The sequence below is a fragment of the Pyxicephalus adspersus genome, chromosome 2 (genome assembly GCF_032062135.1).
Source record: "Pyxicephalus adspersus chromosome 2, UCB_Pads_2.0, whole genome shotgun sequence".
Lineage (NCBI taxonomy): Eukaryota > Metazoa > Chordata > Amphibia > Anura > Pyxicephalidae > Pyxicephalus > Pyxicephalus adspersus.
The window spans coordinates 54,457,051-54,479,178 of record NC_092859.1 but is presented as its reverse complement, the minus strand read 5'-3'; the positions used below and the strand labels follow the sequence as shown (position 1 = coordinate 54,479,178).

The 22,128-nt window shown below is 36.4% G+C and overlaps 1 protein-coding gene across 1 annotated transcript in view; it reads left to right on the top strand.

Moving 5' to 3' along the window:
- The window catches only part of DOCK2 (dedicator of cytokinesis 2), a 134,617-nt gene that overhangs the window by 101,802 nt on the left and 10,687 nt on the right, over positions 1-22,128 (top strand). Inside the window, exons 37-46 of the mRNA XM_072398983.1 lie at positions 745-849; positions 2,068-2,209; positions 3,425-3,506; positions 4,320-4,404; positions 13,557-13,643; positions 15,934-16,110; positions 16,694-16,777; positions 19,084-19,221; positions 19,768-19,889; positions 20,064-20,247. Of these exons, the coding sequence (XP_072255084.1) occupies positions 745-849; positions 2,068-2,209; positions 3,425-3,506; positions 4,320-4,404; positions 13,557-13,643; positions 15,934-16,110; positions 16,694-16,777; positions 19,084-19,221; positions 19,768-19,889; positions 20,064-20,247 (1,206 nt within the window). The remainder of the gene's footprint in view (positions 1-744; positions 850-2,067; positions 2,210-3,424; positions 3,507-4,319; positions 4,405-13,556; positions 13,644-15,933; positions 16,111-16,693; positions 16,778-19,083; positions 19,222-19,767; positions 19,890-20,063; positions 20,248-22,128) is intronic.

Below are 22,128 nucleotides of genomic sequence, written 5' to 3'. Positions count from 1 at the left end.
TTTTTACTACTGTTCACCCCTTAAGAAGTTAGGTATGTTTTTGTTATTGAAGAAATGTCCTATGTTAGTGAATATATTTGCACTTCCTATAGCTGTAATATGCTACGGTATGTGAATACAAACATACCTGTAAATTATCTGCTTGCCAACTGTATTATACAATGTATGCAACATTCATGCAAATGTAATATTATGTCAATTTTTCATTTATTTTCTTTCAATAAAGCTTTATTTTGGAAAAAAAAAGGAAAGAGAAACATTGCAACATTAAAAATTGGCACTAATATATTTATATCTTCATGAATATTGCTGACAGTTAGATAAATATGTTTATTTGATGCTTCATTGCTCTTGACTAGTCTTGTAAGTGAGGAGATAAATATAGTGTCAAAAGAATATCTTTGAGTTTTTTGTGAACATGAACTCCAATAAAATGATGATATTATTTATGGATATTTAATTTAATAAATTAATCTATGGACAATGCTTTACTATTTGACACACTAATTTCAGCATATCTGCATGTTTTTCACATCCAAATTCACTTATAATAAAGTTATGATAATTTGTAGTTTTCATGAATAAGGAAATAGTATTTATTTGGGGTTTTTTCTATAATGTTTTCCTAGTTCAGATGTAATTGCCTTTTGCAATTACATAAACTATAAATAGGAAAAAAAACAACCTTGCTATGATCATAATGTATTTTAACTTATTTTGTTGTTCTTTTTTTCCTGCTGGCAGACACAGCAAGCAAAATTTTATGAAAACATAATGAAAATCCTCCGTCCAAAGCCTGATTACTTTGCAGTTGGATATTATGGCCAGGGGTTTCCAACATTCCTAAGGGTAAATATTTCATACTGACACAAATTTTGTCAGTGCCAGTAGAGTTGTAAAATAAACAAGTCCAACAGACTGTTATTACAAGTTTCTTCCTCAATGTTTTATTGAGTAGTATGGATAATATAAAATCATATAGAGTTCCTGTTTTAGATGGTTTCAGTGTTACATGATAATCCCCAAACACACTTTAATTTATATGCTGGTTTGTCTTACAGTTACGACATTCCTTAGCTTTTACCATCTTCTCTGTCTCCTCTGTCTGTAATTAAAGAGAACCTAATACCAGACTATTCATTTTAGTGTGTAATATAATATGTAAAGTTAGTTGTGCATATGCTCTGTGCAGTGGTTAGTTAGTGCCCCCTTACACTGGTGACCTATGACGGTATGTCTCCTTGCATTATTAGTTGAATAAAAAGAGCTGCTTATATTGCTAGTCTGTGCAGTGCCCCTTACATTGGTGGTCAGTATACTGCTCCTTTTTTTGTCTGTGGTGAAGTTCCTTCATTTTCTGATGCTCTGTGATGAGGTACACTCTTATATTGGTCATCAGAAGAAGTGCCTCCTTGGGCGCTCAGTGGGGAAGCATCCCCTTTTGTTGGTGATCAGTGGGGAAGTGATCCTTGTATGTGAGGGGACTTAGAAGGGAAGGGGGGCGGCGGGCCCCCTAAAATGAGAGGAAGGGTTCCACACTGTCTTGTTTCTGTCTCACTGAGTGGCTTTGGCATGGACATACAAGAAATCAATGGTAATAAAATAGCTTTTTATTTTAGAATTGGAGGACATATGAAATTAGAACTTGTATGACCTTACTGGTTCTCAGAATTTCTGTGTGATGATATTCAAATTAAGTAAAATGAGCTGTGAATACCTTTGTCGAATTCACTGTTATGACAAAAATTATTTTAAAATTTCTCAGGTGCAGCTACCCAGAATAAAATACTCAGTGCTACAAATGAGGTGTTTAGCTTATGGTTTTATTTTTGTAAAGGATTTATTTTAAGCCTCCTTACTTAGGCAAAATAGTCATTTTAATAATTTAGTATAGACTATGGCAGTATATTAGCTGATAAAGGTTTTGAACAATAAACTTTGTCATTGCAAATATAGCTTATTTGTTTGGTTGGTGTTGCTTTTCTTTTTCTATTATATTTATTTGCCCTTGGTCAATGTGTTATTTAATACTACTGACTTCACAATAAAACTCTCTTAATTTTGTAGAATAAAGTTTTTATTTATCGAGGAAAAGAATATGAGAGGAGAGAAGATTTTTTGTCACAGCTGATGGGACAGTTTCCATTTGCAGAAAAACTGAACACAACCTCACGCCCAAGAGATGATATAGAAAACTCCCCTGGACAGCGTATCCTAAAAATTCAGTATTTGGTATTATATATGTTAAGAACTGATAGTTGCAAAAGACATAAGACATGGTATATTTTCTCTGGCTGGGTTTTTTAAATTATTTTTTTGGGTATTGTTATGACATCTTGCCTGGACAGCTATGTGTGAAGATTCAAGCTAGGGAGGCCAGATTTATTCTTTTATGTATCATATTTCTTTATAGAGACACAGAAAACCACCCCTGATTTTTGGTTAAATTATTACTGCGACAAGAAAAGGTAAGACAGATTGTTACCCAATCATCAAGGACTTGCTTTAAAACAAGGTTTCAACTCGACTCTCTTCATGGGCTACTAAGAATCACTTAGCTGAGCACTAATTGCAATGTAGTATTACAGCAAAGTCTCTCATGATCAACATCCCTGAGCCCTCAATAAAACTTTGGAAGAACATATTTCCTAATCTGTATTACCTGACAGGAGTGGAATTTACTTCCTCGCTGGTTCTACTTTGCAGGCCTTGCCAGCCCCTTTGGTATTGATAGCTTTAAAACCAATGAAAACAAGCCTAAAGTATATTTATTATTGGAGGTTTCCCACTGATAAGCCTCCTAAAATGGCTGCACTAAAGATTAGGGACATAATACTAGTAGGTAATAAAATAATAAAAATTATTGCCATATTGAAATATAAATACAATGTGATCCAGCTTTCCAGTGCTTTATAATTATACATTTACTTCTGTGAATAGCCAAGGACCAAAGGGGGCTCTAAAATGACAAGCTGCAGACTATCAAAAAACAACTATCAAAAATGACAACCAAAACTATAAGGATCAAAAGCTGTACTATCATTTGTAGTGTGTTGTTTTTAAAGCATTGTAATACTGCATAACAATGTAATTATACATGGACAGAGGTAAAATGTGTTTCTAGATCAGAAATCACCAAAAGCCTGGAGTTCTTCTTTTTGAATAAATTATTTTATGCTTTTCATGATTTTTGGTAATGGTGTGTTAACAAGCTGAAAAGAGTCTTGTTTGTAGAAAACTGCAGGGAAACAAAATCAATATTAAACTTAAATACAGCTTCTAAGCTGTCAAGACAGAATTCAGAAATGTTTTTATCACAAATTATTTCAGTATTATTAAAGCATACATTAGCAACTATCCTGTTTGATATGGTATTTGTTAAATTTTACCCTTTTTAATGTACCTTAACATACTGGCATTGCAGACATTCAGTGTTTCACAGTGCAACCTGTGCTTGAGGAGCAACCACAGTTTAAAAACAAACCAGTACCTGACCAAATAATAAAGTAGGTATCAATTACTAATTTACCTTTATTACTTTACTGCTGCATAAATTCTACCATTTTGTTTGTGTCTAGAATATTCTTACCACCCCTAGTCAAAAACATCATTTTTATGTATTGACTTCTGTTATTTGATTGCAAGCACATTTTATTGTTCCAAGTTAGAGCTTGATTTGTCTTTCTGCTGTGCACTGGTATTTTGTCTGTTCCTGTTTGTCTGTCACTTTCCAGATAATCATTTTTAGGGTTGCATACAAAGAAAAGTCTGCATACATCTTTCACTGTCTGGAGTTATTATTTTGGTTCAAATACTTACTGAAAATATTTGTGCCATAAATTATAGGTGGTAAATCAATAAAAAATTGATTTAGTCGATTTAGTCGCAGTCGATTTTGAGCAGAACATTGATTGATAATTGATTGGGTGTTTTTTTTTTGGATTTTGCTTTTTATGCTTTTGCCTTTTATAAATCTTTACCAAACTCTCTGACACTTTAATAAATGATCTACACAGTATAATTTGTGGGACAGTTTCATCTGTACAAGTAACCCAAGATACTGATCTAGTCTAAAAACAAAACATTGGAAAAAAAAATACAGATGTGATTCTTTTGGCTTTGTAATTTAGGATTTCCAAATGGACATTTAAAAATGTTTTTAAATTTATGCTGTAAACGTATGACCACAATATGTAAATGTTAATTTATGGACCTGACTTCCCGACAATTTAGTAAAACATAATAAAATCAATTCTGTAATCTTATGAAAGATAAAAGTTCACATCTCTTTTCATTTTTCCTCAAACTTTATTTTTCAGCTTTTTTAAGTCAAATTATGTTCAGAGATTTCACTACTCAAGACCTGTTAAGAAGGGGTCAGTTGATAAAGAGAATGAATTTGCTGTAAGTATTTAAAATCAGTGAGTTTATATCTTATTCATATCTTGTCTACTTGCATTCATAGCTGTAGACTTGCTCTACAAACTCAAACAAACATTCACTGTAATATACCCAAAAAAAGTTTCAAGATTTTGTTTTCCTTTGATTCACTGAAATAATGTGTACTTGTTTAACCACTGTTTTTGATAACACATCAGTGTTGCATGGAGTCAACCAATTTCTGGCACCTGTAAACAGGTAATCCAGCCCAGGACGATTGGACTACATTCCCCAATTCTTCTGCATTTCCTTGGTTTGCCTTAGAAACAGCATTTTTTATGTCACCCCACAAGTTTTCTATTGTATTAAGGTCCAGAGATTGGGCTGGCCACTCTATAATGTCAACCTTGTTGGTCTGGAACCCAGGCATTACTTGTTTACTGGTGTGTTTGGAGTTGTTTTCTTGTTGAAACATCCATTTCAAGGGCATTTCCTCTTCAGAATAGGGCAACATGACTTCTTCAAGTACAGTGGAGAGAGAAAGACAGGCTTTTGATGGCATTCATTGGTAAAAAACAAATAGGTTTACTTCACATCAATTTAGAGTCACATCAAGTTAGTACCTCAGCTATACATAAAGATACTGTGCTAGTTGAGTGCAATATTTGTCTCGTGTTATCAAATTCACACGAGATTTGAGATCACAAAAGAGAGGTTAATTGCATATCTACTATGGGAAAGTGAACTTTTCTTCCTAGAGAAACAAACACTTATATAAGGTATTCTCTACTCTCTGCCTAAAGTGATATAGATACTATTCTAGATATGGGTCTAATTCCTATTATCATGGTGGCAAGCCTATAGACACCTGACTCCATACTCACCCTCTACAATATACCTAAACACAGTTACTAATCTGGCACCCTGGCTTAATCCCAGAGATGAGGTCAACAACCTTAGATCTTCCTCTCACCAGTAATCATAACTAGATTACTATTAACCATCACAAAATATCCTAGGAAGAACTCATCACTTTTCAGTGTCCCATGATTATCTACGTAATAGTACCTTAATAGTACCGCTCAAAGGATACTGACAAATACATGTCTCCTAAACCCCCTGAGGAAGCCTATATGGCAAAATGCCTTGGGAGCTGACACTTTTGGGATCCCAAATCCTGTGTAATTTGATAACAAGAGCCGAATGTTGCACTCAACTAGCACAGTATCTTTATGTATAACTGAGGTACCAACTTAGTAGATCTCTATTTGACTTAGGGTAAATTGATGCAAATTTATTTGTTTTTTACACATGAATGCCTTCAAAAGCCTGTCTTTTTCTCTCTCTCTGTCTCTCCACTTTACAATTGACACTCCCAGGCTAGGCAACTATATTTCTTATATAACAATTTCAGAATTGGATTCTTATACTTATATCGACCTCTTCAAGCTGTTTGATATATTAAAACTTTTTCTTTATTCCTGGTATGAGATAAAGAAGCTTAACACATATGAAAAACATCCCCATAACATGACCTCTGCTCCTACCATCCTGAACTGTCTTTTCACCAAGCTGCCTCTCAGACTTTGATATCCTATCCCACACCTTGAAGTCAACAAGTTTACAACTCTCACTACAACCTATACTACAGCTGCTGCTCACATTGATGTTAATTTGCCATATTTTTCAATGGGTTTCTGTGATTTATCATTATTGTTACCGTGTATCCTTCTCCCTGTACTCACTCCACTGGTTCTTTTTCCTCTCCTCCTCTTCAACTTTATGTCTGCCTGCTCTCTCACTCTCTTGCTTTTTCTGTCTGTACTCCTGCACCTTTTTTCCCTACTGTTACTTGCTGGCGACATCTCATTCAACCCTGATCTTGAGCGCAAGTGGAGGAATATTGTCCTCCGCGCTGACTTTATGGACTACAAAGCCAAGCTACAACACTTTAACACTAAACACACTGTGGCCAAGCAAAATTAGTCTCAAGCTTCCAACCCACACAGCCTCTCCTTAAGTATTGACTCCCTCCTAAACCTACTCCCCCACTACTACTTTCTCTGCCCTAAACATAGCCACCTACTTCAGAGATAAAATTGTCAAAGACATGATGTCTTTGCTCACCGTACCACTCCAACCCTTTCCATATGTAAATCATCACTAACCTCCCTGAGCTCTGTTACTCTGGATGAAGTCGCCTCTCTTCTTTCATCATCTTCATCTATCTGTCTGCTTAATCCAGTTCCCTCTGATCTACTCCATGGCCACTGCTCCACCCTGGCCCCTGCACTAACTGAACTTTTCAACCTTCTTCCTTTCTATTGGTATCTATCCCTCTGCTTTCAAACATGCTAATTTTCTCCCTATCCTGAATAAACCCTCACTAGACCTCTTTCTACCTTCTAACTACCGTCCTATCTCCCTTCTCCCATATGTTTCCAATCTTGAATGCCTTGTCTTTAAAAGACTCACCAACTACCTAAACACCAACTCTCTCCTTGACCCATTTCAGTCTGGCTTTTGAGCTAGCCATTCCACTGAAACTGAAAACCCTTACTCAAAGTGGCAATGACCTCATCAGAGCAACTTTTATCTCCTCTTACTCCTAGATCTTTCCTCTGCTTTCACTGGCTCTCTTTCTCTCTGCTCCTCCTCACCCTGTAGTCTCATATAAGGTTTCATGCTTGAGAGGATATGACTGTGGAGAAACAATTTTGCTTAGCGAACATGAGAGCAGTGTTAAAGTGTTGTAGTCTGGCTTTGTAGTTTATGAAGTCAGCACTGAGGCTTCAGCCACTTGCACTCAACTCAACAAACAGTCTTATGTAGATGTTTGGTGTGAATGTTGTGCCAGAGTCGGGGGTTAGCAGGACCGGGGTAGAGAAAAATTGCAGGGTCACCTTTATCCATAGCCAGAGAAAGAGTGTAGTTGAACTTAGTGGTAGCTTTGTCTGGAGATGTTATTTTAGAGAGAGTAAAAACCTAAAAAAAAAACAAAAAAAAAAACACTGTGGGGTGGCCTTGTGTCTGGCCAAAAACACATCAATTTTCATGAGATGGCGGTAGCAAGAGATACTGAGGGGAGGACCCTAGTAATGATAGAATCAATATCTGGTGAACTAGTCAGGTTTATTGTTTACTATGCACCCAATACAGGCTAATTAGCATTCTTTAAGGATCAAATCACCTAGGCTTTACCCTAAGTACTGGGAACCATGATTTTTCTAGGGGATTCTAGTGTGGCCCTTGACCAGATGTTGGATAAATCCGGAAACTCCTGCTGTTATTATCCCCCAAAGCAGAGCAACAGGTTGGTGCATTTACTGCACAACCATGACCTGGTCAATATCCAGAGGGAGTTTAACCTTTTGGCCAAACATTTTACACACTACTCTATGACCTGTCAGCTCTACTCTAGGATCAACCATGTTTTCATGTCAGCTTACTCGGCCCCCCTTGTCTCAAACGCCCGCATTCTTTCATCTGCTTGGTCTGACCATGATGTGGTAGTCATGCTTTCAACCTTGACAGGTAGACCATCTGGTTTCTTAAGGAGACTAAATGATAGCATATTACAAGATAAGTTACTAGGGATTGAAATTGAAAACCGCCATTGAAGAATTTTTCACACACAACGTCCCCAGCGACACCTCTAATGCTAATAAATGGGAAGCGTTCAAAGTTACTATTAGAAGGGAACTAATTAAACTAGCCTCTAGACCTAAAAAGACTGAAACTAAAGTCAAAGTAAAATGGGAGTGTATATATGTCTTATATGTGCATATAAGAGAATCTGCGTAGCAGTGACCATAATATGATTTCATTTAATATAGGCTGCAAACAGGAAGCAAAAACAGAAAAGATAGAAATGTTTATTTTAAGAGGAAAAAGTTTCCAATATTAAGGGTGGCTCTCTGTGACTTGGACTGGTAGAGATTATTGTCCTCAAAAAATACAGAATAGAAATGGGAATGTTTCAAGTCTGTTCTACACAAACACACTGAAACATATATTCCAATGGGTAATAGGTTTAGGAGGCTAAAATTCAAACCTACATGGCTCACAGCAAATGTTAAAAAAGCCAAAAAGAATAAGAAAAGGGCATTCAAAAAATATAAAAATGAAGGATCGCCTTCATCATTTAAAAACTTTAAAGAATATAACAAAAGATATAAAAAGGAGATAAAATGTGCAAAACTTCAAAATGAAAGACAAATCGCAAAGGAAAGTAAGCAAACCCCCCAAAAATGTTTAAATGTATTATTAGCAAAAAGATCAGATCAGATCATGTAGACTACTTAAAGGATGTCTCTGGGTTTTACTAAACAATTTTTTTTTATCTCTGTGTACACAAAGGATAATAGCAAAACTGAAGTCCAAATTGCTAATAGCAATGTCACTGCCTTAAATGAGCCACAATGGCTCAAAAATTGATATTATTGAGAAACCGTTGGACAAAATTAGGGTTGACAAAGCACCAGGACCTGATAAATTACACCCACGTGTCCTCAAAGAGCTGAGCTCAGTTATTTCAGAGGTATTGTTTCTAATATTTAGAGACTCTTTAATCACCGGTGTGGTACCAATGGATTGCCGTAAGGCCAATGTGGTTACTATCTTCAAAAAAGGGAGCAAAGTCACTACCAAGTAACTGCAGACGGTAAGCTTTACATCATCAGTTGGAAAGGTTCTAGTGAGTTTGATAAGGAACCACATGGAACAATTTCTGCTAGAAAATAATAATATAAGTGATAGCACTTATAAGGGATTCAGGAAAGACCAAAGTTGACAAACAGATTTACTCTTTTTATAAGGAAGTAAGTAAACAGGTAGACAGTGGAGTAGCGGTTGATATAGTATACAGGTAGTCCCTCGGTTACATAGGATATAGGGACTGTAGGTTTGTTCTTAAGTTGAATTTGCATGTAAGTTGGAACAGGTACATTATTTTAATAAATGCAATTAGGACAGATGTTTGTCTCAATATATTATAAGGCAGCATGGTGTCAGTTACTGTAAAAAAATCCTCACTGTGAGTTATTCACAAACAAAGCTAAAAAAAAAAAAAAAACTTTATGGAGCCTAGACATTCATTAACGTCTGGAGCAAGCTGTACTTTGATATGCTAAAAGAGAAAACTGCAGAGTTTGACTTGGTCAATAAAAAGTTACAAGAGGTTGTAGAAGAGCTCAGTCTCAGCTGTGTTTTGCAAAAGATTTTTTCTGCAAGTCATGCAAACTGCCCCCATCCGTATCTAGGAGATGTCCATTTGTCGGATGTCTTTAACTCAGGGACTACCTGTACTTGGACTTTGCTAAAGCATTTGACAGAGTACCCCCCAGATGGTTAATATGTAAGACAGGGTCAAAAAAAGTTTAAAATGCAGATCAGGAAAGGATTCTTCACTGTAAGGTCTGTGAAAATGTGGAATCGGCTCCCTCAGGAAGCGGTTTCAGCAAATACTATAGATTGCTTTAATAAAAAGCTGGATGCTTTTCTGGAAGCACACAATAGAAATGGGTATTAAAGCTTTAAAGGAAAGATAACAGAGACTGTTGATGCAGGAAACATCTGGTTGCCTCACGAAGGATTTTTTTTTCCTCTGTTGGAGCAAATAGTATCAGGGTTTATTTATTTACTTATTTTCGCTGCACTCGTTGATCAACTATGTCCATAGGGTTTTATATCTGGGATATATTTATTTCCTTAGTGGTTGTACTCGATAGACTTTTTTTTAACCTGACTTACTGTGTAACTATGTAACATTAGGATCTCCTGCAACGCCATAAACAATCCCTATTTCATGATCTTCGCCAGACAAAAATAAATCTCTGCCTGACAACCAGAGCAGAAAAATCTCTACGGTGGTCGGGTCACAGGTTTTCTACCTGGTTTTCAAACCAGGTCAATTCCTGGTCAACAAATTGAACATTTTACCACAAACTGTATGATGCGATAACTCCGCTTTTAACTGAAATGGGAGATGAAGGTCTTTGAACCTTCCTAAGCTTAAGGCAACCCTCAGGCAAAAGTTAGAAGAACCTTTTTTGCTGGAAGAAACCCTCCAGGTCCTGAAACATCTCAAAACATATAGTGCGCTGGGTCCTGACGGTTTCTCAAATGCCTTCTAGAAAAAGTTAAGCTGGGCCCACGATACTTTAATGCACTGTGTGAAGGTGAGAGTTTTGTGATACCAATCAGGCCCACATAAGTGTGATTCCCAAGCCTGGTAAAGACCCCTCATCCATTTCTAATTATCGCCCCATATCTTCTAATTATTGCGACCTCAAGATCCTGACCAAAATCCTGTCTCTTCGCTTGAACTCTTTCCTCAGCAGCTATATCTTCCCCTACCAGGTCCGATTATTACCCTTCTGCCATGCTCCTGTCCAAACCAGGCGATCCATAGAGCTGATTTCATCAATTTCCACCAATTTCGACAAGAATCCCACCAGGAGAGCCATGCTTTTATCCATAGACCTCCAAAAGGCATTCAACGGTCTGTCGTGGGATTACTTGTTTACATACTTGGCCATATGAATTTTGGAGGTACTTTTTTGCGGATCTTGGCTACGCTATACAGGACTCCTGCAGCAAAAGTCTTACTAGGGGGCTTCTCATCTGACAAATTCTCTATCAAGAAGGGCACTAGGCAAGATGCCCCCTTTCTCCCCTGCTGTTTGCTCTAGTGATTGAACCGCTAGCGATAGTAATACAAACTAGTCCTGAAGTCAGAGGAATGTCAGAGAATGCGGAGGGACAAAACACAAATGCACCCTCTTTGCTGATGATATCCTTATGTACATCACTTTGCCACTAATCACTATCCCTAATCTTTTTAAAATCCTTAAACAGTTTGCAGATGTATCAGGTCTACAGGTTAACCACTCCCAAGTCAATGACCATGAACATAAATCTAGATCAAGCCACTATTTCTTCTTTAAAACAGGCCTTTGATTGGGAGTGGCATACAAAGTCTTTGTTGTACTTGGTACATGGTATGCCCCCCCATTCTGGTTGGGCAGGGTGGCGGCTGTAAAAATGAATATGCTCCCTAGAGTTCAGAACACTACCCATAACGGTGCCATGAAGGTCACTGGACCTTCTTCAAAATACGGTCATGGAATTCATCTGGCATCACAAGGGGAGTCGAATTAATCTAACCACAATGCTCCCCCCTAAAATAAAGGGGATCTAGCTGTACACCAATTTCAGACTTTACCATTGGGTTTCACAGCTTACCCGCACCACACTATTGTTTCAGAGGCCTCAATAGGTGGACAAAGAGGCCAAGCCCAACATGGGGAAAAAAATTGCCTCCCTCATTATGATACCTGGGAAAGCCTCATACGCATGAGACCTGGGAAAGCCTGCCCCTTCTTACAGTACTCCTTATCAGTTTGGGACAGAGTAAAGCGTCATCCGTACTTAAGTTCAGTTTTCACGGCTCTTGCTCAGCTTTGGGGTAATCCCGCCAGGAATCCCACCCAATTGCTTCTGCTGGTGTAATAGTCATGGTTTCTTTAGAGTGGGGGACCTTATTTCCGGGAGAAACGTATTGAGCTTTAATCACTTAGTCCAAAACGGGGATTTACCCCAATCTGAAAATCTCTGCTATGCCCAGCTTCGCTCCTTTCTAAGCTCCAAAATATCTGAGTCACCCCCCCTCCCCTTATATTGCAAAACAGCCTTTGAAAAAACTTCAAGACTTTGGCTGGTTCGGTGGGGCAGATTTCAGTTTCTTCAGAATTGTCGGACCCCTTCTCCAAACTACCTTACATGAAGGCCTGAGAAAGGGATATGAATCAATTGAGGGTTTTGGAGGAGTTGACTGAGGTGGCTAGAAATGTCTCTAAAGTATCACTTAATGTGAAACTGGTTGAATTGAACTACAAGATATTGCTATGTTGGTACCTGGTCCCTACCAAGATACCCAAATGTTTTCATTGTTTTGCTTCCTCTCTCAGAGGCTTCAGAGGTTGCGGGGGATGGGGGACATGGAACATACCTGGTGGTTGTTCCTGCCAGCACATGAATGTGTTTAAAAAAAAAAAAGGTATTTGACCTTCTCTCCCAGTTGTTATAAACTTCTCTATTCCCTAGTTTGCAAGGTGCCCAATAAAGCAAATTCGATATACCACTGCCTAAATATGTGAGAAAACTTTGAAGCTATGTGCTTCTGGCGTGTAGGACTACTCTGGCACAGGCTTGCAAATCACCATCAATACCAATAGCTCCATTAACTATTAAATTAAATTGGGTAATGGTGAATGACAAACTCAGATGTATCATCAAAGATACCCCACATGCCTTTGAACTTACCTGGGGACTATAGATTACACATTGCTCCTCAACTCCTTCCCTCAAGTCTCCATCTTTGTGTGAACACAACTGCCCCCCTCCCCATCCCTAACTGTCTTTGTCTTCTCCTATTCTGTTAAACAGATAATGCATTAATACAGGTTTTGCCTTGACTTTTGGAGGTATGACTATATAATTTTTGTTAAATGAACAATCTATAGCCTGATGTATTCATTATGTTCTTTCTAGACCTGTACTTTGCTGGTTAAATTCCTATGTTTTGTAAAATGTATATTTCTTTTTCAATTTTCTTTTAAAAAAATCTAATGAAATAAATGGGAGTGCTTTGGGCCCTGAATATGGATGGACTAATGAGAGTAACAAAAAATTTGGGATGTCAGAAGAACCTGGGTAGGGGAGGGGCCAGCAGGGCAATACATATTAATGTGCACTCTGCTGGAACAAAGGCATAGTAAACAGATAATGAAGAAAAATGCAAAATGAATACTCCTCACAAATTATTGGGGACATCATTATTGCATTTGCAGTACTGTTTAAGGCTGCTTCTAAGGGCATGGTGTTTTGCAATCATTTTCATCCAGATATTATACATTATTATATATATTATACTTATATATGTATGTGTGTGTGTGTTCTTATAAATTTACTATGGGTCAGGAAGAAATCATTTTACTTTAAAAAGTTAAAAGTTAAAAGATGTAATGTTTTTACCCATCTGCACTAAAATTAAGGATTTCCGAGAATTTACTTTTTTTTAGGGTTAAACCTAATAAACATATGCCTTTTCCTATTTTCTTATGCCTTTTCTGTTTTTTTTTTTTAAATAAATCCTCGTTTATTTTGTCTTACAGTCTATGTGGATTGAAAGAACAACTTTTGTCACCGCTTATAAACTACCTGGCATTTTACGTTGGTTTGAGGTCATATCGATGTCACATGTATGTACCCTTCACATACCATTATATTTAGTTTTAGTTTTATTTACTATTAATATTCTGAAAAAATATTCAGGATTTATTATGCAAATTAAATTAACCAGATCTCTGAAATATACAAAGGTGTTTCCCTTACATTCATTTTAAGTTGTGAAAAGAATTTGGTGCTTTTTAAAAATTTGGCGATCTCTAACACAATATAATTCAAAAGTTAAATTTAAAAAACATACATTTTCTATACTACCTCAAATACAGGGCTTCCGAAGCCTAACTACTGTTCTGGGCCTGTTACCTAAATGCTACAAAAAGTTGTACATTACAGGAAATAAAGCTGAGATCAGCTATGATCAAACAGGTAGTCTGTGACATTGTGTGTTAACCTCCTTGCAGTTAAGCCCGACCTTCGCTCGGGCAAAAAAAAATTGCAAGGATGGTTAAGCCCGAGATTTTTCACTTACCTGGTCCCCCTGTGCTCATCCAGCGTCGTCCTCCATCAGTCATCGTCCGCCGATCTCTCCAGCGTCGGGTGCCAGCGGGACCGGTAAGAAGCCGGCCGGCTTCTTACCTGGTCCCGCTGATCGTCCGACGTCCTGCTCGTTCCAGCGCCGGATGATCTCTGCAGGGAGAAGCCGTCCGGCGGAGAAAAAAAAAACCGGACGGCTTCTCCCTGCGTGCGTGATGACGTCGGCGCGTGTGCGGGAAATTCAAACTGAAACTCATTCAAACATTTTGTATTGGATTCAATACAAACTCCTGTATCCAATCCAATACAAAATAATTCAAATAATTACAAAGTATATACCTGGTAAATTCAAACCGTCATTTTGTATTGGATTGGATACAAACTTGCGTATCCAATCCAATACAAAAAATAAAAAAAAAATAAAAGTAAATAACTTGGAAATTCAAATTTATATTTTGTATTTGATTGGATACAAACTTGCGTATCCAATCCAATACAAAATAATTCAAATAATTACAAAGTATATACCTGGTAAATTCAAACACTCATTTTGTATTGGATTGGATACAAACTCCAGCATCCAATCCAATACAAAAAAATAAAAAAAAATAAAATAAAAGTAAATAACTTGGAAATTCAAATTCTTATTTTGTATTGGATTGGATACAAACTCCCGTATCCAATCAAATACAAAATAATTCAAAACAAACTCCAATAAATACACAATCAAAGTTTTAAAAATTGCCACACTAGGGAGGTGTTTTAGAATAATATAGTACTTTACAATATACAGAGTTATTGCTTTTTCAGTATTTATGATTTGTTTACATTGCTGATTTTTGTGTTTTTCCTTTAATTTTATTAAAAGTAATTTTTTTTTTTACATGATTGTGTGTTTCAAACATTTTTTATATTCATATTATCTACTAGAACCCCTGTTCGGACATATTTCTGTAAGTTACAGGTCTACAATTTAAAAAAAAATTTCATGAAAAACAGTGGATCACTTTTGGTACAGAAATCTAGACCTCAGTGTAACGCTTAGGTGGTTAAATAATATATATTATTTCAGAAAGTATAGATAAATAACATTTTCCAGGGTGTTAGATCCTGGTCTTTTCAAGCAGTATACTGTTTTACCATTAATTTTTTTTCAAAGAAAGGGCATAGAGGGGTTATACACAAATGATCTGCTGCAACAGGTTTAATTTGTGTTGATAATGAAGGAGGGTCCTGCTGTTATTTCTTTCTGCTATTTTCCTTTTGAATCCTAGGACAACTCTAATAACAATAGTAAAAAGAAAATTCTTCTTCACTTTTTAAGCTATGTACAGTATATACATAAAATAATAGTCACCTAAAGCAAGCGAAAAATTGTACATGTACAGCAGTCTCCCTGATCCTCCCTATCGGACGTGTGTATAAGGGTTTAGGATTATTGAATAACAGTTGCCCTGTCATTTACCACATGGCAAGTAAGGGAACAAAATATAAACTGCAACCTTCATATCAATGTTTTTACACAGCACTCTTAAAATAGAATTGTTCCTATGTGGAATACTGTATTAAAAAAAAATTTTAAACACAAAATATTTTACAGTTCAAAGACATCTTCTTTAATTTGATTGAAAGAGGTAGTAAAAATGTAGGTATCCAACATTTTCTCCAAAAAGTAAATACTGTGTTTACAAGTGATCATTGAAACTTTAGCATACTTAAAGAATTGTATAGCAGTGCTCACTTTTAATAGAGGTATGTCCTGATAAAGATTGTTCATTACATAACTTTTTCTGGATTATAGTTAACACATTCTTTTTTCCTTTGTAAAAGACAACTATCAGCCCTCTGGAAAATGCAATTGAAACAATGTCTGCAACCAATGAAAAGATTCTCATGCTCATCAATCAATACCAGCGAGATGAAAATCTCCCCATCAATCCTTTATCTATGTGTCTGAATGGTATTGTGGATCCTGCAGTCATGGGTGGCTTTACAAACTATGAAAAGGTAACACTACATAGCTATATTTCTGCAAAACAACAAAATGAAATACTTAAGTAAGTAAATTAAGTTTACTACAGTAAAACTGCCAGTCATCTTAGACATTTACAACTTATTAGGATGCTCCTATGGTAAAACAATTTTCACAAAATAAAGCACATGGGGAAGGACATCACAAAGCTAAGTGGAAACTGTCCATTACACTTAAAGATTGCTTGAAAGGGGTATTTCAATAGTTAAGTCTGAAGATAACTCACTGAGAATTAGTAAGAACAATTTCAACAAATATGACATTGGGTTTTTTAAACACAGTTCCAAGCCCACAAAATATATTACAAAGGAGAGAAATGGAAAGTGGAAAACATTGTTGCTTTTTTAAAAAAAATAAAACAATATTATTTGCAGAATTTTTTAATTTATTTTAATGCCCAAGAAACAATTTGTTTGTGTGATTACAGTATATCATTTAACCTCACACCTAAGTCCAGGCAATTTCAATATTTTGCTACTTAATGATTTTTTGTAAATGTAAAACAAATGATTATATGTATAACAATGTTAATACAAAAGTGTTCATTGTTAATTTTAGGCTTTCTTTACTGAAGATTATATAAATCAGCATCCTGAAGACTGTGAGAAACTGAACAAACTAAAAGATCTGATTGCTTGGCAGGTACAGTAGTAGGCACAAATCTATATATCTGTATAATTTTTTATGACTGATACTCAATTAAAATTCCAGACCCTGTTTATAGTTTTTGCATACATTTACGAGGAAGTTCTGAGAAGTTTTTGGCTTTGCCCCCTTCCAGATGAAAAAGAAAAATGAGTGTAGGGGCGAATGACAGCCTAATATCTTAGTATGTAACTGCAAATATTGGGTCATTGCGATTCTTAAAACTGTTTTGTCTTTTAGTGAGAAGCTGTGATGGCAGAGGCACAAGCAAGTTTCACGTCGTTAGAGTTATAGAAGTTTTTGTTTCTCCAGGGAAACTTAGTAAAGGACATTCAAACTGAGATGTCACAAACACTGGGGGAGAAGTGTCCTTCCTACAGCACTGTGAAAACCTGGACATCTCGTTTTGAAACTGGGCATTTCACCTTTGAAGATGAGCCCGGCAGTGGGCGCCCCCCAACCTTAACTGACCTGGCAACCTGCTATGCTGTCCATGAGCTGAATATTGAGGACCGGTGAATATCCACAAGAAAAGATAGCCCAGATACTTGACATCTTACAGGAGCATGGGTTCTGTTATCACCACTATCCTAGACATGCACAACCTTTCAGCAAAGTGGGTGCCGAAATGTTTGAACAGTGATTAGAAGAAAGAACAAGTTGAAGAATCCAAAGCCGTTTTGGCCCATTTTGAAGCTGCACAGGACTTTTTGGCTACGTTAGTGACTGAGGATGAAACCTGGCTCCACATCTATGATCCTGAAACCAAGGAACAGTTAAAGGAATGGCGGCACAGCGGGTCCCCACGGCCGAAAAAGTTCCCAACCTAGAAATCCACCAAAAAAGTCATAGCGTCTGTTTTCTGGGACAAAGACGGTATTCTGTTGGTGGACTACCTACCTCAGGGCCCTGGTATCACCGGACAGTAATATGCTAACCTCCTGGACCAGCTGAAGGAGGCAATTAAGAGGAAACGCCCTGGAAAGTTGACCAAAGGGATCCTTTTTTTGCAGGACAATGCACATGGGCACACGTCCAACGTTGTGGCTGCCAAATTGAACACCCTGGGTTTCCAATTGGTCCACCATTGCCCCTACTCACCTGACCTGGCCCGTTCGGACTATTATCTGAATTTGAAGAAACACCTGAAGGGGCAACGTTTTGAGGACATTTCTGACATCAAATATGCTGCTGAGAGCTGGTTTGCAGCCCAACCAAAGGACTTTTATTTCAACGGTCTAGAAAAGCTGAAACTACGCTGTACCAAGTGCATCAGTCTCAGGGGGGAATATGTTGAATAAATGTGTTATTTCATAACTCCAGCTCTCTTCTTTTTGGGCAAAGCCAGGAACTTCTCAGCACCCCCTGGTACATATACTATCCACTAATAAAGCCTGCAATTTTCTGCTATAATATTCATGTGTACAATGGTATTATGCCTTCAGCTATGTAACATAAATGTAAAATAATCGTAATCAATTATGCTTATGAATGGCTAAAAAAGACATATATTTGAAAAGTCCTGAAATGAGAGAGAACTATGAGATTACATTAGATTTGGGCAAATAATCAGCCAGGACTGCTTAGAGGAAAGTCAGATGGGATTGGAGGGGAAAAGAAACCGCAAAAGTAAACTTACAAAACAGCAAAAGTAAACTTGTTGGGGGGGGGGACCCAAAAAAACGTAGTGATATCTAACCAAAATTGTAGCTGCACTTTGTGTGTGTGTGTGTTTTTTTTTTTTTAAATACTGCCTGATATATGAAGAAGTCACAAAATACGGTAACAAACAAAAGCTCTGTGGGTCAACCTTTAAATGACTGACAAAACCAAAATAAACAGGACTGTAAACTAAGGAGGTCAATAAGTAATATGTATCTTGAATATTATCACACTGTACCCAATATTTCATACTATGAATGCTGTGGACCCGGCGACACTGTAACAATGAATTATAGAATTTATTTTTCACATTGGATTCAATTACAAAATGTATGAATCGTGAGTAAAGGTTAATTCACACATTTTCTATTTAATTCAATTAAAATATGTAGAAGTGGGGTTAATGTTGTTTGGTGAATCTTGGATGAAAATGTTTTAAATAGACATAATGAACCTAGAAGATACTCCACTAGCGAGATGTTTTGACAAATTCATTGCTTTATAAACAGTCCCCGTAATGATCAACTGCCAAAGAGTCACACATAAATAAATGTAACATACACATTTCTAAATTGGAAATTGTTTTATTTTGTTAATATTTGATAACACATTCACTTTAGCACCGTTCTGTATCATTTTAGACACCACTACTTGGTGCTGGAATACGAATACATGAAAAAAGGGTGACTGAAGATCTCCGTCCTTTCCATGATCGAATGGAAGAGTGTTTTAAAAGTCTAAAAATTAAGGTTGAAAAGCAATACGGTGTGAGAGAACTGGTATGATTCTAAATATTTATCCAACATTTTCTCTCTTTGCATTCTTTTCTTTCCTATTTAGTTTTAAATTTTTGTGAATTTGTGAATGTTTTATGTTTATATTTTTGAGTGATGTTTAATATTACTGATGATTATAATTTTTTTGCAGATAAGCCATGAGCTTCTTAAATGTGGAATTTTTTTTTTAATTTTAATAAAAAAAATGGCATAGAAAAAAGCTTGATAATTACCTTGTAAATGTATTTAAGAAATTTTAAATATCTTTTATAAAGACTAATAAAACAAAGAAAATAATAAACAAAAGGTTTCCACTGTCTTTTACAAATCTTTGTATTATCAAATGATTCACCTTTTGTTTTTCATAGCAAATTGGACAGTCTGTTCTGACTCCAAAGCAGACTTTTTGTTGTTTTAGACATAAAATATAGCTGTTGGCCACCCTTAACAACTAAAGGTGGCCTACATTGTCTGAGAAGATTCTTATTTTATTTATTAAAACAGCTGTATTATACTTTTGAGGTAAATTTGACAGCACATTTTTTGCAGCCTGATTTTGATGATGGACGAGTCGGAAGACCAAGATCAATGCTAAGATCTTATCGGCAGATGTCTGTGATATCTATGTCTTCAGTTGGATCTGAATGTAGCACTCCTAACAAGACAGAAAGGTTAGCCACAGTTTTTGCTGCCTCCAATCCTGTTTAGTGCTTCTATCTTTTCTGCTTCTAGGTCTTTTTTTTGTACAAAACATTGTGGTTATATATTCATTTACAGTGTTTTGTTTTATTTAATTTAAACACAGCATTATTGTAATGCTTATTGTCTTACAATTTACTTTTTAGCAGCCTTGATCTCGAAGTGACAGTGGCAAAATCAAAACCTCAAGCAATTGAAGTGGGTCCAGTTTCTGCAACAAGTGAAACTGAAGTCAAGCTGCGAAGGTCTCGTAAAAAAACAAAAAGAAGCAGTGTAGTGTTTGCTGATGAAAAAACTGCTGCAGAATCTTCTTTAGCTGAGTCCAAGAGAGTAAGTTTTGCTACCATATATCTTTTAGTAAGTAGCAAATCTTGGCTGGTCAGTGGAGGGTGGGTTCTGTGCTGAAATTACTGTCTTTAAATAAAAGCTAGGTCTAGTGGTAATTTTAGGAGCTGAACCAATAAACTTCACTGATTTCAATTCAGATCGAATTATCTCTGTTAATGTTCTGAAACCACAATAATTCTTTACTTTATTATGTGGGAAATTCTAGTGATGTCAGCTGATTTCATCTTAAAATCCTTTAAGCTCTGAAAGTAACACTAAAGCAGCCTGGAGTTTTTGCTTCCCACTCCAACAAAAGATGCTGTAAGGTTTTTTTCTTTGCTATTACACACTTGTGAAAATTTTACTTCTGCAGTAAGACAAACTTAAAAGTACAACAAACTAACAGACTTATTCTGTGTTTATAACAGTGTAATAGAAGAAACATGTAGTAATGTAAAAAAAAGGAAAATGCTTCACATTAAAAAAAAAAAAGAATGCAAAGTATAACAGATTGATTTCTGAACATTCTTTCATAATTTTTTGATGCTTTCACAAAAAGCAGTAATGTTACCTAAAACATCGTCAACAAGCTTTACAATTTGAGTGAGTTAATAATTTAGGTTTTTATTAACTTTTTATAATAATAATAAAAACAGGATTTATATAGCGCCAACATATTACACAGCGCTGTGTATTAAATAGGGTTAAGACCAGTTCTTATTTTTTCACTTGCAAAATTTTGAAAGGTATTTTTTAATACTATAATTTTTTATACTTTTTCCCAAAAATTTTCAATGATAATGAACTTTATTTTCAAAAATAGTTTTTAGTACATGGTGGGAACCTGATCGAGCTTCCCTCATGAACAAAATCACACAGTTTTTTATAGTAGTGATCTCCGTTTTGCTGCTATAAACAAAAAAAAAAAAATCAGTCTTCAGCTTTATCTGTGTACTGCCCCCCCCCCCCCCCCCGGCACCACCACCATGGCTATGACATCATCATTTAATTTGGATTAGTCCACAGTGCCAAAGAATGAGGGTAATTGCTATAATGTGAATGTGTAATTTGCTCAAGCAAGTCACAATACCAGGTTAATTTAACGTCTTCACTTGCATGCTGCTCTGTATGGTATGTGTGGGGTTAAGGTGAAATTACATTACATTATTATGCAAGTCAGAATTAGGGGACTGCTTGGGGTTTCAATTTTTCGCTTCAGGCATCTGAAAGAATTAGTGGGAAAATAAAAGTAGGAAGAGTATCTGCTGGTGCTGTAAACTATGATGGAACAGGGGGAAGTTTAAGATAATATTTACTAGGTAAGGAAAAAAAGGAAAAAGTTTAGTTTTGTTTGCAAATTTTTTTTTTTTCAATTGAGGCCTAAATTAATACTTTTTATACATATTTGGCTTTACTGAAGTACCAGTTTTTACCATTCAAAACACGCAAAAACCACGCAAAACAACACATTTTGTTTAAAAATAGTATTGCCATGTTGTGTACTAAAAACTTTATTTGTGGGAAGCGGATGGCAGCTTCTGCTTGAGGCTCTGTAGCGTGACCGAGCACCGGGATACTTAGCGACTATATTCTTGGCGTTTTTTCTTCTCATCCTTATCTGGGAAGGTACCGGGCACCAGTGTATTGCGATGGGCAAGCGAAAAACAGGCTCCACACCACGGAAACTGACTGAATTTTTCACGGCCTCTGAACAGCCCGGCCAAGATGGCGCAAGTAGGCGGGCCTCCAAAAATCACAGGAGTTCGAATGGCTTACATAATCAGATTGAAGAGGACGCCACAAAAGAGAAAGAGGGGAAATCAGATACCACGTCCCGTTCCTCATCTGCTCATGCAAGCCCAGTCAAATCCAAACTGAAGCTGG